The sequence below is a fragment of the Symphodus melops genome (genome assembly GCF_947650265.1).
Source record: "Symphodus melops genome assembly, chromosome: 3".
NCBI lineage: Eukaryota > Metazoa > Chordata > Actinopteri > Labriformes > Labridae > Symphodus > Symphodus melops.
Genome location: NC_136693.1, coordinates 11,750,502 through 11,764,369, shown reverse-complemented (window position 1 = coordinate 11,764,369; position 13,868 = coordinate 11,750,502). Strand labels below are relative to the sequence as shown.

Genomic DNA, 13,868 nt, shown 5'->3' with positions numbered 1-13,868 from the left:
TGTGGTCCTTTGCCATTCCTGCTGCTCTCCAAGTCCCCCTGTTTTCCTGCTCTTCCTGTCACCCCGCGTCGCTCCCTTTTTGTCGTCCTGAAGCGAGTGGGAGGCTGCTGGGAGAACAAACGCTGAATCTCAATGAGACAGCTGAGGGGAAAACTCGTTTTCTCGCTCCATCTCTCTCTGATAGTGGCTTTATTCTTTATTTACAAGCGGCATAACTCAGTGTAGTCTGTTTATTTCACAGTGCATCAGCATGCGTTTAATGGTGTGGAAGTGTTGTGAGGGTACATTAATGTTATAGAGTTAAATGTTTACAAGATCACGTGATAGGAGCTGACCTTTTAAAGATGATGGATGGCTACTTCAAGACAGAAAACTAGAATTGTTTAATGCATTACAACATTTAAAGTTTCACTGAGTGAGTATCTCAGAAATTCAGATAAGTCTCCATAAAGCTACATGTTACTCAGATTGAATTCAAATGTAACCTTTTTTTTTATTCCAGCTCTTCTTTTGAAAGTGAACTTCCATTTGGTAGATATATTGCAGTAATGACTGTGGAGGGAGTAATAGTTTCACCCAGGTTACACATCCCTTTAACTCCAGAGTTAATAATTGAAGATTCAATAACCTGAGTAGTTCCTCCTCATGAATACTGTAAATTAGAATAAAACCTTATTTAAATACTCTTTACTAATGGCTGCACGTAGTTTCAGTCATTGGCCCAGGACTGATTCTAAATGCTGTTTTTCACCTTTAAAAATAATGTTTCTAAACATAGCACCATGTGGCCATTGGGAACATCTTACAGAACTTAAAAACAATGTCACATAGGTACAGCTGTTTTTTTTACCTTTTAAATAGGATTTAACTGAGTAACATCCCTGCAGAATGTCACAGAAAATAGTTGCCTTGAATAGACATTATTTATCATTATGTGTACATAAATGTTCATTTAAACTGTTCTATCTGAACAGTATACTGTCCATATATTGCTTTCTGCTTTTATGTTGCCTTCTGGTGCTCCAGCAGAGAGAGAGAGAGAGAGAGAGAGAGAGAGAGAGAGAGAGAGAGAGAGAGAGCAGCACACTTAAATTGAAACAGCAATTTCCTCAGTGCCGAGTATCAGCAGGAAGCAAGGTCTCCATCTCTAACAAATGAAATGGAGAATACTCTCTCTCCCCAACATCACTCCCTCTCTCTGCAAAAAGACAGTGGACTCCTCCATATTTCATTCCTGTTTGTCAGTTTTTCACTTAATATTCTGCAGATTGCTCTTTTTTTGTTTTGTTAGTAGTTCTAAATGATGCTCAAGCAGAGGTCAGACTTAACCACAAAGAAAAAGCCCAAATGTGTTGATGATTTAGCCCACTATGATACAGACACTTGGGCAGGAATATCAAAATGTATGCAATGTTAACAGTTTAACAAGGGATGTCACACAGCAGCATTGGATAATTGGTCACTGTCAGTCAGAGGTTTGACAGATTTACCAATCAAGGGAGGGCTGTGGATCATCTCTCGATAAGGCCTTTGGATTTACCTAAGAAGAGATTTATGTCATATCTCACCAAATTGTGAATATTAAAGTATTTTAAGACACTTTGTTTTTCAGGAGAATTATTTCCTCTTGGGTAACATCAGCTAGATTTACATGATGGTGTTTGAACAAACGAGGCAACAACTCCCATGATACCATGCTGCATATAGTGCTTTTATGTTTTACGTTAACTTGTTTGGTGAGTGATTAATTTATACAACAGAATTCTGTTCATCATCATGTCCCGATCTTATGATGCCGCTGGAAGTTGGTCAGTGTTAAAATGTGTTTTATCTCCATTCACTGAAAAAAGCCCTGTTTTTCTGGGAAACATTGAAAAGCAAAAGATGGTTCATTGCCATGTCACATTATCTTTTCCCCTCTTTGGATAATGACTTTTCCACACCCTTAGAGGACCTCTTCATGCTAATGGAATCAATAGAAATTCTTATTCTCTACTCTACTCTTATTCCTATTTAAGACAGCTTGAATTGCCATGTTCCAGTTTGGCTGATAATCTTTTTTGTTCTTTAGCTCTCTAAAGGCTAAATGACTTTCTTCTATTCTGTTTTGCCTCCTCGCTGTTGAAGCCTGACTGTCTAATTCAGTGGTGTGAACAGAGGTCAAAACTTAGGATTCAAGGCAGGGAGACATTAGTATTCCTGAGGCTAGGACTTTGACAGAGCCATCTGCTGCTTCCACTCTGCTTCTCTCGCCCCCTGTCCAGCCCTGCATTTTATACACACGCACGCGCACGTGCACACACTTTTAAGATATGTATCTGCCAAACAAGGGGAAGTGTTAAAGCTCTATCTTACTGCAGATGAATCATTATTTCAAAAACATGAATAGATCTGTCAGGGGAGCCAGCCCTTGTACAAGTGGTCCCAAGCTGCAGTTTAAAACAGACAGTTGAGGTGCAGCAGGCAGGCTGTGTGTTGCTAATAGTAATAATGGTGTGGCTGTTTGTGTGTCAAGCCTTTTTCAGTTATGAGGATAACAGCTTGCCTACATTTCAGGGCATCTATGTGGGAGACAGATACTTTGTTTGTGTTTGCAGGTGGGCTGTTAAAAAGGTGTACAGTCATGGAGCCTGCTGAATCCTCATTTTTATTTTTGTACCAATCATTGATTCATTTTTTTTAGCCACTTTATCTCGGTTCAGGTTCCCATGAGGCTGGAGTGTATCCCAGCATATATTATGTATAATGCAGTGAAACAGCCTGACACTCTCGAGATTTTATAGCAGAAGCCAATAAGAATATGGGAAGTACTTATTTTGATGCATTACAGGTGTGTAAATAGTGGTGTTTGAGGGTTCGCGTTGCCATGTCCTTGGTGTTGAACAAGCACAGGGTAGAAAGGAAAGAAAAGAAAAAAAGATCCAGAACAACCTTCAGAGAAAAATTATCACATTTCAGATATAAGTCTGAGTCATAAGTTGCAAAACGTCTGTGGCTGAAAAATAACTGGATACCATTATTCAAATTAATTCTTTGTTTACGTTTGTTTAAGATAAAATAACACGTCAGTACGCTGACTTTAACTCCAACCAGCAGTGCAGAAAGACAAACAAATCGAACCAGCGAATTGTGTTCAGACCACAATGAATTTAAATTCACTCATACCAAAGTAGAGTCAGTGGCACTGCTCAGTTCTTTTTGCCTTGTAGTGCTGTTTTTGTCTTTTCAAAGAACAGTAGATGAATGAATAATAACAGGACACAGCAGTGCAATTTGGGATATAACTGATCAGAATTGGCAGGTACCCCTTGACTGCCTTTTGAATTAATTCAGCATTATTAACTGTCTCAAGCTGTCTTGAGCCACCTGTGTGATGGGAACGTAAAAAAAACAAAAAAAACAGAACTCATCAGCATGGCTGTTAGTTTCCAATCAGTTGCTAAAGTTGTCCAGCACCTGTAATGAGCAGAACTACGCAGATTAGTTTATAGACCATCCCTCGTCTTTATATTTGATGACTGCAATAAAAACTAATGTTTTCCACAGCTACTTACCAAATCAGATAAAGAATATTCTTCATGTAATGGCAAGTGGAATGGAGCCCTTTTTGATCATTTATTTACTAGGGATTCAATGTTTGTTTAATGGAGCAAAAGCCAGCAGAAGCTTAATTAACGTCTTAAGAAATGTTTTTGTGTTGGGGGAGGATGACGATACATTTGTAACCTTTCAGTACAAACATGTCTGCAGTGCACTCTTGTTATATTTTGAACCTCTCCTGATAGTAAAAAAAACAGGTTGGGCAGATCTCCTGTGAAGCTTGACTAAGGCAGCATTACCGTTCTTGTACAAAATGAGAGCAAATTCAATTAACAGCCAAATCTGAACTGTGTGCCAGACAAAACAGATTTGGGAAAAGCCACCTGGTTAGGGACTTAAAGGATTTCCAAATTTACACAACAGTTGTAATAGCAGTGTGGGAAGACAAATGCATGATGATATGAAACAGAAGTACAGCAACAATCCAGCAACACCAAGGGAAAACAGGAGACCTCGTGAAGCGAGAAAGGGTAACAAAGAGCAGGTCAAAGGGTATCGGTCCCCAGGGGATGCAGTTACCCATAGTTACCAATCCTTACCATCAGCTCTGGGGAATTGGACAAGGCGGGGACGGGTCTGTACAAGAGGATGCTGGGCTATAATGTGGTGGAGGGAGGGTGGAGTCAGGGAGATGCGTGCTGTGTAGCAGCTGGTGGGGGAAGGGAGGAGCAAAGAGAGATGGCAGGGAAGTAAGGAGGGAGGATGGGGCTGTTAGTGCAGCAGGAACAACCAGTGCTATTGTGTACTTCATCCCAGGCCACAACCTCAGGTAAGAGAAAGAGTCAATATTCCATAGATCTTTACAAGCTGAGGTCAGAAGTTGGTAGAGAAACTGTCTTATGAGCTGTTCAATTATTCAAAGAAATACTCCATTAGCTGTAATGCAGCTGTATTTCATTAGGGGAGCAGAACCTGTAGGTGAGGCCAAGCAGCAGCAGCACAGCCCTCTGTGGACTGTTGTTCATGGCAACTGGATGGCACAACAGAGTTGTGAAGACAAGAAACTACATGATGGTTCAGAGGGCTCACTTAGCAGAAATGGGGGAAAAAGACAGAGATTGCTTTAAAGTTGGTTGTAAAAATTAAGATTAATTTAATCCTTGTTGTGGTTTTTGTGGGTGTTGATGCTGGCTTGCGTGCTTGTGTTTTGTGTGTGTTTATGGGATTTAGTGAATGTAATGTAATCTCTTTTGTCTTTGATTTTAGTAACATCTGTACTGTTCAGTTGAAAGTAAGCTTGCTAACACCTTATACGAAAGTCTGAGTTACCCCCCCCCCCCCCCCCCCCCCCCCCACACACACACACACACACTTAAAAGTTTTTGGCAGAATTCAGTTTCATGATGTTTTGTGTATGTGTTTTAGACATTAATTTAAAGACTTATATCACTAAACATGTTCACCACAACAATTAACATTGTGATGCCTTCTCACTAATGAACCCAGTCCTCTGCTAAGAATGACTTTATTGTCTCTGAGGTTGATCATTCTCAGCCACACGCCCTAGTACTAAAGAATCAATACAAGTCTTGACTGACATCTGCAAGCCCAGTGGTATCAGGGCACATGTGCAAGCCCTATGTCGAGATGACCTTGATTTAACTATTGATTCTTTCTCCAGCAGTCTGATTAAGTTCACTATGCGAAGGCAGCGTCCCTAAACAATGCTCTGCTCTTTGTGTCTGTTATTGTGAAGTTGTGCTTCAGTAATATATTGAGCCCACTGTTGCCAACTTGAATCCAAAGTGGTGCCTAATAAGCTTAAAAAAAATGGTGCTCTGAGTGTCGGTGAAGTAAATCAGAGCTTAATAACAGAAATAGTTTTGTCAATCGGCCACTCATGCCGCATGTGTTGCAACTGTGCAACACATGTGGCAGGCAGAGAGACGTATTTAAGGCAGAGAGAAGTATTTAAATCGATAAATGGAGGACTGTGTTCTTAAGGGTGTGCTGTGAGGATGTGGATTTTTGATGGGGTAATACACCCCATGAAAATGTGCCTTTTTGATGAGGGGTGCTTTAATAATATTTGTGGAGTGCTAAAACACAAGGTATACTTGTTTTAAAACCCCAGAGCTTTCCTGCTTTACCCTTGCATATTATGTTTTATACACAATTTTTTAAATATATTTTCCAACTTTGTGAATGCAACTGAGTGGGAGGATTTAAAATTGTATTTGGTGTTGCTCTAACACTCTACCCCGTGTCTGTGTCTGTCTCCTAGGGTCAAACCACTAACAATGCATGGCCTGTAAGCAACCCATCATGGCTCATAGGAAGAGGCCAGGGAACAGCGGAGGAAACAGTATGGCTGCTCCAGGCCTCTGTTCCAATCCTCATCCTACAGAGTCATGCGAACCAATAGCCCTCCCTCCTCGGCAACGCCCGATCCGCTACCCCAAAGTGTCACACGATCCGAAACCCATCCCCCGTTCCTGTAAGGTACAATACTCCTCTCCTAAGTCTCAGGCTGTGAATCGCAACCATCCAGAAGCAGAAGCGGACACAGTGGTGGAAGTGAAGCGGTACAGCAACCAAGCAGATCCAGAAGCACAGGAGCAGCCACCAGCTACACCCTCCTCGCCAGAACATGAACATGACCAAGAGGAGCATGACGGGGCAGACTTCCATGGTGGAGCTGACAGTCTGGATGACGACTCCAGCTCTGACTACCTTAATAATACATCAGATGATGATGAAGACTATGATGACGGTGAATAGGATGTTTATCATGTGCTAAATTACCTACTGATCACAGAAATAGATATTTATTTTTATACTGTTGATTATGATTTCCTTTTTTTCTAAATGGAGGACGAAAAGACAATAGAGTATTTTGATTTCCATAAGAGATTATAATTTTTAACAGTAGAGGAAGCTTCATCAACAAAGTCATTTTTTTATTCTGATGAAATGCAAACATTTCCTAAAATCACTATTTGTGTGTGTGTGTGTGTGTGTGTGTGTGTGTGTGTGTGTGTGTGTGTGTGTGTGTGTGTGTGTGTGTGTGTGTGTGTGTGTGTGTGTGAGAGAGAGAGAGAGACTTCAAGCAAGGATGTTATGTCGAAATAACATACGACATACAAATACAATTAGTTCCCTTGGCAGCCTTTGCTAGATTCTTCAGATTTATGTTAGCAATTGTGCTAATTCTTTGATTCCCTAGTCTAGTAAGCACTTGTGAGCGTTAAGGACTTAAGCACTAATTGTTGGTTTGATCAACAAGCTCATGCATTAAAAAAAAGCATGTGTTTGTGATCATAAATCCCTGCAGGGCTGGCAGAGGAGGATGAAGGTACGACCTACTACATCCGCTACTGTCCAGAGGACGACAGCTACATGGAGGGTGTGGACTGCAGAAGCCAGGGAGACTGTAAACAAGGAAGCAGCCAGGGCGACTGCACCAACACTATGCAACAGAGTGAAGGACACGCCGATGAAGGCCAGGAGGGTGAGGAACAGTGGGCTGAGGAGGCAGGGGTCGAGGGGGAGGTAAGAGAGGAAGGGTGGGTGGAAGAAGAGGCTGCGGTTAGGGAGGAGTGGAGAGAAGAAGAGGAGGAGGTGAGGGAGGAGTGGAGAGAAGAAGAGGAGGAGGCGAGGGAGGAGTGGAGAGAAGAAGAGGAGGAAGTGAGGGAGGAATGGAGAGAAGAGGAGGAGGAGGTGAGGGAGGAGTGGAGAGAAGAGGAGGAGGAGGTGAGGGAGGAGTGGAGAGAAGAAGAGGAGGAGGATAGAGAGGAATGGAGAAAAGATGGAGAGGAGGAGAGGGAGGAATGGAGAGAGGGAGATGAGGAGGCCAGGGAGGAGTGGAAAGAGGAGGGCCAGGTGAAGCCGGATCAGTGGGTGGGACAGGAGAGCAGGGTGGAGGAGTGGGGTGAGGGAGAAGGGGAGGTTCGCTGTGAGGTGGTGGAACAAGATTTGGATGAACAGATATACAATGGAAGACCTGAGCCCATTCTGGACCACCACCATCACCATCATCACCACCACCCTCCCCCACTGCAAGACACCCAAGACGAGGAGGAGGAGGGGAGCGAGGACTACTGCCCTAATGAGGAAGAAGATGAGGAGGGGGACGAGGAGGAGATACATGGAAGGGCCTACACTGGAGACTACTATGCCCCAGAGGACAATGGGAACTCAGTAAGGGTCTCTCCATACCTTAACCGTAAGGTGCTGGTGGTAGAAGGGGAGACGGGGGAGGAGGCGGAGGAGGACATTGACCAAATAGTTGCTGAGATCAAGATGAGTATGAGCATGGGTAGTCTAAGCAGCGGAACTGACCAAAGTCCTGAGGAGCTGGCGCAGGACCCTGCATCAAGTGACTACCCTCACCCAAAACCTGACCCGACACCTTACCCTCCAGCCCATCATCGCCATGACAGCAGGCCCAAGTCCCTGAACCTTCCTTCCATGCACCACAACAACCCAGACCTCCAGAGGGGCATCAAGGCACATCCACGCTCTCCTGAAGACAGGCAGAGATGGCAGCAGGAGCAGGTGAGCCGTTTTTCAGAGGTCTGGGGAAAAAGGAATGTTTTGAAATGTTTGCAAAGGAACTGCAGATTTAGTTGTTCAGCTATATACAAGCCATTTAACAAGTATTTAGAAGCACATCTGACATTTGGGTTATGTAGATGCCTGAGCGTGTTAGCTTAACTGGCTGGCTGAACTGATTTTCTGATTGTGTTGTTGTATGAGAACTTAGTTTATCATCCTTAAAAAAACAGTTATAGGTACAGTCAGAACAGCGCTTACTTTCACCAGCTGTCAAAACAAAGAACAAAGCTAGCTGCTTGCTAACTATTGAAAAATCCAAACAAACATGTAACAGGAACAACTACAGGCATTGGTCACACAATACTGTATACCTGACTCTAAAAGAAAGAAATGTTGAAACACCAAGAGGTGCACCTTTATCACCATCAGGTGGCCTATAGAGGTCTATGTATGTATGTAATCAGACTATATTTAGAGAAGGTACACAACTTAAAAAAAGTCCAGATTCACGGTACATTCAGGCTATTTCAGTGCTCTCTGGCAGAGACTCTTTCCACTCTGTGCGATTTAAAGATTTTTGTAGTGAAGGGCAGAAGATGAGTTACGGATGACATGTTGCTCTTTGCCTCCCAGAGACTATCTGCTGTGTTTCCCCTCCCAGTGTTACCTTGAGATGTCCCCCTTTCTCATCTCTTTCTAAGACCTGGACTAGTGCGTGCACACACACACACACACACACACACACACACACACACACACACACACACACACACACACACACACACACACAAACACACACACACAATACTTGCACATCAATAGACTCCAACGCTTGCAGTGCTCCCTGATCTTCTAAAAGTCAGATGGTAAAATTAGAACACAAATAGTTTCCTGTAGGCAGCTTGCTGATCACACCTGCTCCACAGTGTGTACATCTGCTTCTGCATTCATTGTGTAGAACTGGGTCAAACAGTACACAATACATTGGAAGGAAACACAGTTCACTGCAGATTCAGATGAATCCTGGTCTCACTTAGATGTTTTGTCCTCTGGTATTGAATAAAATGTTTTCTGTACACCACTTCAACATGACCTCTGAATGAACCAGGACAACAAAGAATTTAATAAGAGCTTTGCTGCACAGTGAGAAGCCAAGATTATGATAAGAGCACAGTTAAGAAACAGAGGGAGGTCATCCAAACACATCCTGCTGATGTGTTTTATTTAAATTATTTGGGATACTAATGATTTTATTTACATTTTCATATATATAATTTCTATGGCTTTTGTCTGTAATCCACAAAGAGACCCAATGTCCACACTCGTATTGTTAACTTTACTGACCATTAAATATAATTGTAGTTCATACTTGCAGCAGATTTGAAAATTAGTTTCAAGGCAAAAATATCAAACACAAAAAAAATCAAAAAATGCTGAATCCATTGTGTTTTAATAAGCTGGCAGTAACTGCGATGCCTCTCAGTGCAAATCTTGTGAATGCTAATCAGGCTAATAGATTAAAGACTGACGTGGTGTTCATTAATGGACCAGAAAGTTCTACTTGCTTGCTTTTTATCTTCCAAATAAAGGCATGTACATTGTTTGAGTCATGTTGGATCCTACAATTAAAACTTTGCTAAACATCACAGTTTAGCATGCCGTTCCACCAAACCACACACATCTCATCTATTTAATGGATGTTTGCACTACTGAAATGAATACTAATCAGGACTTTATGCTCAGCTCTGTTTTGCAAAGGAGGCCAAATCGTGTCATGTTTGGTATGATTAATTCAGTTCCTAATGAACAACAGAATAGACTTCCTCTGAATTTCACTTTCTCATGCTTCACCAAGGACTAGCTTTTATTAGCTGAAGGACTTCATTTCATCCAGATACACAAATGAATGTTAATGAGCGGTTGTGGACTGCAAGATGGATATCCAAGAGGTGATTGTAATCCTTCCTCTGTGTGATTATATGCATGCACACTATATAGGCATACGTGATTTAAAACAAAACTAAAGAAAAAAGGCTGGAGGACAAGTGAAAGACAGACTCAACAGAACGTTTCCTCCTTGATGAACCTCTGTGTTCAAAACAAGACAGCAACAAAAGAAAAAAAAGAGGATGTTTCCTCCATTGCTATTCTATTGTATCCTGTTTTAATCGTTATCTGCTCACACCTGTTCTTCTGTGTTGACCTACCAGGTGAGCAATGGTGCAGAACAGCCCAGAAAACAACAGCGCTCCGACCTCAACGTCCCCCTGGAGAACAACAATGTACCTGAGGTAAGATTTTCTGTCCCAGTGCTTCCTTGCTCATGCTTTAGCTCTATTGCATTCTGTCTGTGGCAGGCCACTTCAGCTGTAGATATAGGATCTTTTTTCTTCATGTGAGTTTGTGTGCCTGTGCGTGTGTGAGACTGTCTGGGTAATTTAGTAATTGTGTAATTACAACCTCAGCTCATGTCCTCACTTTGTGACATCCCGGTAATTGAGCAGCGCTTGTGCTCAAAGCTTTATGAGATCCATATTTCACTGAAATTTCTGCAGTGGATGCTACCTGTGCTGGCTCCAGCCTATTACTCTTTGTACTTGGGCGGAGTAAAACTTCTAATTGTATTGCGAGCAGGTTAGATGATTGAATACTATAGATCCCGTGGGATGATTTTTGAAATCTAATTAATCACTTCACTGTTCAGAGCTCTCTTTCTGCAGCCATCTCTTGTATATATCCTCCTCCTTTTTCTCCTCACTCTTGCACCTTGCAAAGTAAATGTGTAGTGGATGAGTAACACTATGCACTTACTCAACACCCACTTTTGCAGTGTCCTTGTTCAAAGCATACAGTATATACCCAGGTCTTGCGGCAATGGAAGAGCCAAGGTGTCAGGGAATGTAAAGATAGAAAAATCTGACACTTATCCAATAGGCTTTGTGTATCTGCCTATATTAAATACTGATCCAATACCAGTGATATAATAATAACTCATTCTCCTCACAGTGAGGATGACACTGGGAATCATTAATTTTAATGCAGCATCAGGTTTTCCCAACTTTAAAAAACATAATTATATAAATAAATATATTTGAACTGACTAAATAGTTTTTACAATCTGTCCCACAATCTGTGCTGCCGCAATGGCATCACTGACGCTCTGCTGTTACAGCCAAAGCTGTTTTTTTCAACGTTTCTGTTGCTCATACCTGACACGAGGATCAGATCAGTATATCCCTAAATGAATGTGAGTAGGGCATTGCCAAAAAACAGAAAGTCTAAATATTTAAGATTTCTATTCCTATTAAATTAAAGCAAGCAAATGAATGTATTCACAGTTAATGTGGGCTGCAATGTTAATGGCCAAAATGATGATCACATTTATTTTGAGATGTACAATTTTTTCTTGTACTTTCACACTTAAATAGACAGAGCAGTGCTTTCTGTCTCATGCACTAATTTAACATCAGAGACTTAAGTTCTTTACCTGAATTTTCTGCATTTTCTAGGGAGACATAAATGTATTGCTTTTGCAAGGCAGGCCCTGGTTTTATTCACAAAAACCAGCAACAAGTAATTAAAAGACACCAACTTTTTGTCTTCCTGCTTCAGACATTTGAATTTTGAATGACCCAACCTGTCTTTGTTGTTAACTTTTTCACTTTAAAGTGCTACTGTAAGAAAAGTCCTTAATTTGGACTTTTCAAACTGCTTTTATTTCAAACTATTTAAGTTTTTATCATCAAATGGCTCATACTATTTGCAATGGGGTTTTTTTGTTTGTGAAAAAAAAACATACCTGCCAAATAGCACAAGGGTATGCTGCTGCACACAGCAGGAGGGTTGACTTGCATTCTTTGGAAGGTCAGAGAGGAATCTAATCACTCTGCAATGTTGTGAGGAAAAACAAATGTTAAAAATCCTTTTTTAGAAATGTTCAATAAGAAGACAGAAATGATTTAACAGGATGATTTTTTAACTTTGATTCTCTCTTCATTTGTGCATTAAAAAATACATAGGAATTTAGACAACTTGCACATATAGTTTGAATGTGTAGTGGAAAGGACGAAAACCAGCAGAGCTTTGCAGAGTGGAACACCTGACAGCATTCACAAATGGAATGAATTCTTAATGTGTTGATTGGTTTATTTGAGGCTTGAGAGACATGTCTAATTCTCTGCAAAACTGCTCACATCCATTTATCTGGTATATTATGTTTCTGTCTTCCAGCCAACAAAGAAGGTTGCCTCATTCCCGAGCTTTGTCGATGGTAAGTTAATCTTTCCACTTGCCTGCATGTTTGAAAATTAAATTGAATAAATGAAATCAACTCCAAATATTACTCTGCCCTCCATCTGTCACATCCCAGACCTGATATAAGTCTTCTCTGCCGCTGGAAAGATGATTGGCCTAATAATGTATGAGGGGCTTAGCTGCCGGTCTGCTCCTTCAGATCATAACAGCACATTGTGTCCCTGAGTGGGTGACTGAGAGTGCTCATCAACATATCACAGACGTAGCCCAGCCTCCCACCAGCACAGCACCGCCATCAACTCACAGCCAGTGGCCATCTCATGGCTCCATCCCACCTAAACTGTTATTCCCACCTTTCCAGCTCTGGGGCAGCATTGTTTGGCTTCATTACTGCTGTATACAATACCCTCTCCACTACAGACCCGACCCTTTTCAGCCTCACTGCACTCTGCCATTCACCATGCCTCCCATTTAATCACAGTCCTCTCTGCTTCTCTCCATGGCCCAGTCCCCGGACCCTGTGAGCCAGAAGACCTGATTGATGGAATTATCTTTGCTGCTAACTACTTGGGTTCCACTCAGCTGCTGTCTGAAAGAAACCCCTCCAAGAACATACGCATGATGCAGGCCCAGGAGGCTGTCAGCAGGGTCAAGGTACTCAAAAACCCACCCACATCCACATCCAGAAACACTGACTTAAACATGAAAACACACACACGCACACACACGCACACACAGCGCACGCATGGAGTTAAGTTTTGTTTTGTATTCTGCTTCTGAACATAATCTGTGCCAGCCTTATTTGCATCATAATGAAGGCTAGTTTCCACCTGAACTAACTTTCAAACACGCAAAGAACCTGAAAGTGAACTCAGGAACTGTATCTGCATTTTAAATATAAGGGCATAAATGTAACTATAGATCAATTTCAGGTGTAGTTCTAATTATGAAAACTAAGTTGGCGACTTTCTGGCAAGGAGGTGTTTGCGTAAACACAGAAACTTAAGTTTCTCCAACTTGTGTGCTGCTCAATTCACAAAATAAGGAAATAGTAGGCACCCTAGTATTAAACTGAAGAGAGGGAGGATATTTCTTGTCCTTCTGTAGCATTTAAAACATGATTTATTTTTTATTTTTTTTACTTTTTTCCCCCCTGGCCAAAGAAAAAAAGGAAATTAAAGACAGTGCTGTGGTCGATAGATCTTCAAATGAACGAGGGAACAAAAAGAATGACAATAACAAAACTTGAAAATTATTATAAAATGAACAGCAGTCACTTTGAATGCAGTGTGGGGTTTTCATTTTCCTTTCTGTTTGTATTTCACACAAACAGCAGACATCAAAGTACCACAGGATGAGTGTGTGTTGTTGTTTCCTTGTGTTCTTGAAAGGCAATTTGTTTTGAAATGTGGCATTGATCTCTAGTCGTATCTGTACAGCTGTTCAGATGGGCTGGACCTGCAAAAATAATTTTTAGTTCCTGAGGGTTTTCCCTCTGATGGTAGAACTGCTGGAAC

General features: G+C 41.6%; 1 protein-coding gene across 2 annotated transcripts in view; it reads left to right on the top strand.

Annotated features, from left to right (window-relative positions):
• The window catches only part of apba2b (amyloid beta (A4) precursor protein-binding, family A, member 2b), a 52,680-nt gene that overhangs the window by 22,959 nt on the left and 15,853 nt on the right, over positions 1–13,868 (top strand). For both annotated transcript variants that reach the window (XM_079339464.1, XM_079339465.1), the window contains exons 3-7: positions 5,825–6,313; positions 6,875–8,097; positions 10,308–10,388; positions 12,328–12,367; positions 12,860–13,005. In XM_079339464.1, the coding sequence (XP_079195590.1) occupies positions 5,845–6,313; positions 6,875–8,097; positions 10,308–10,388; positions 12,328–12,367; positions 12,860–13,005 (1,959 nt within the window). In that variant the 5' untranslated portion in view covers positions 5,825–5,844. The remainder of the gene's footprint in view (positions 1–5,824; positions 6,314–6,874; positions 8,098–10,307; positions 10,389–12,327; positions 12,368–12,859; positions 13,006–13,868) is intronic.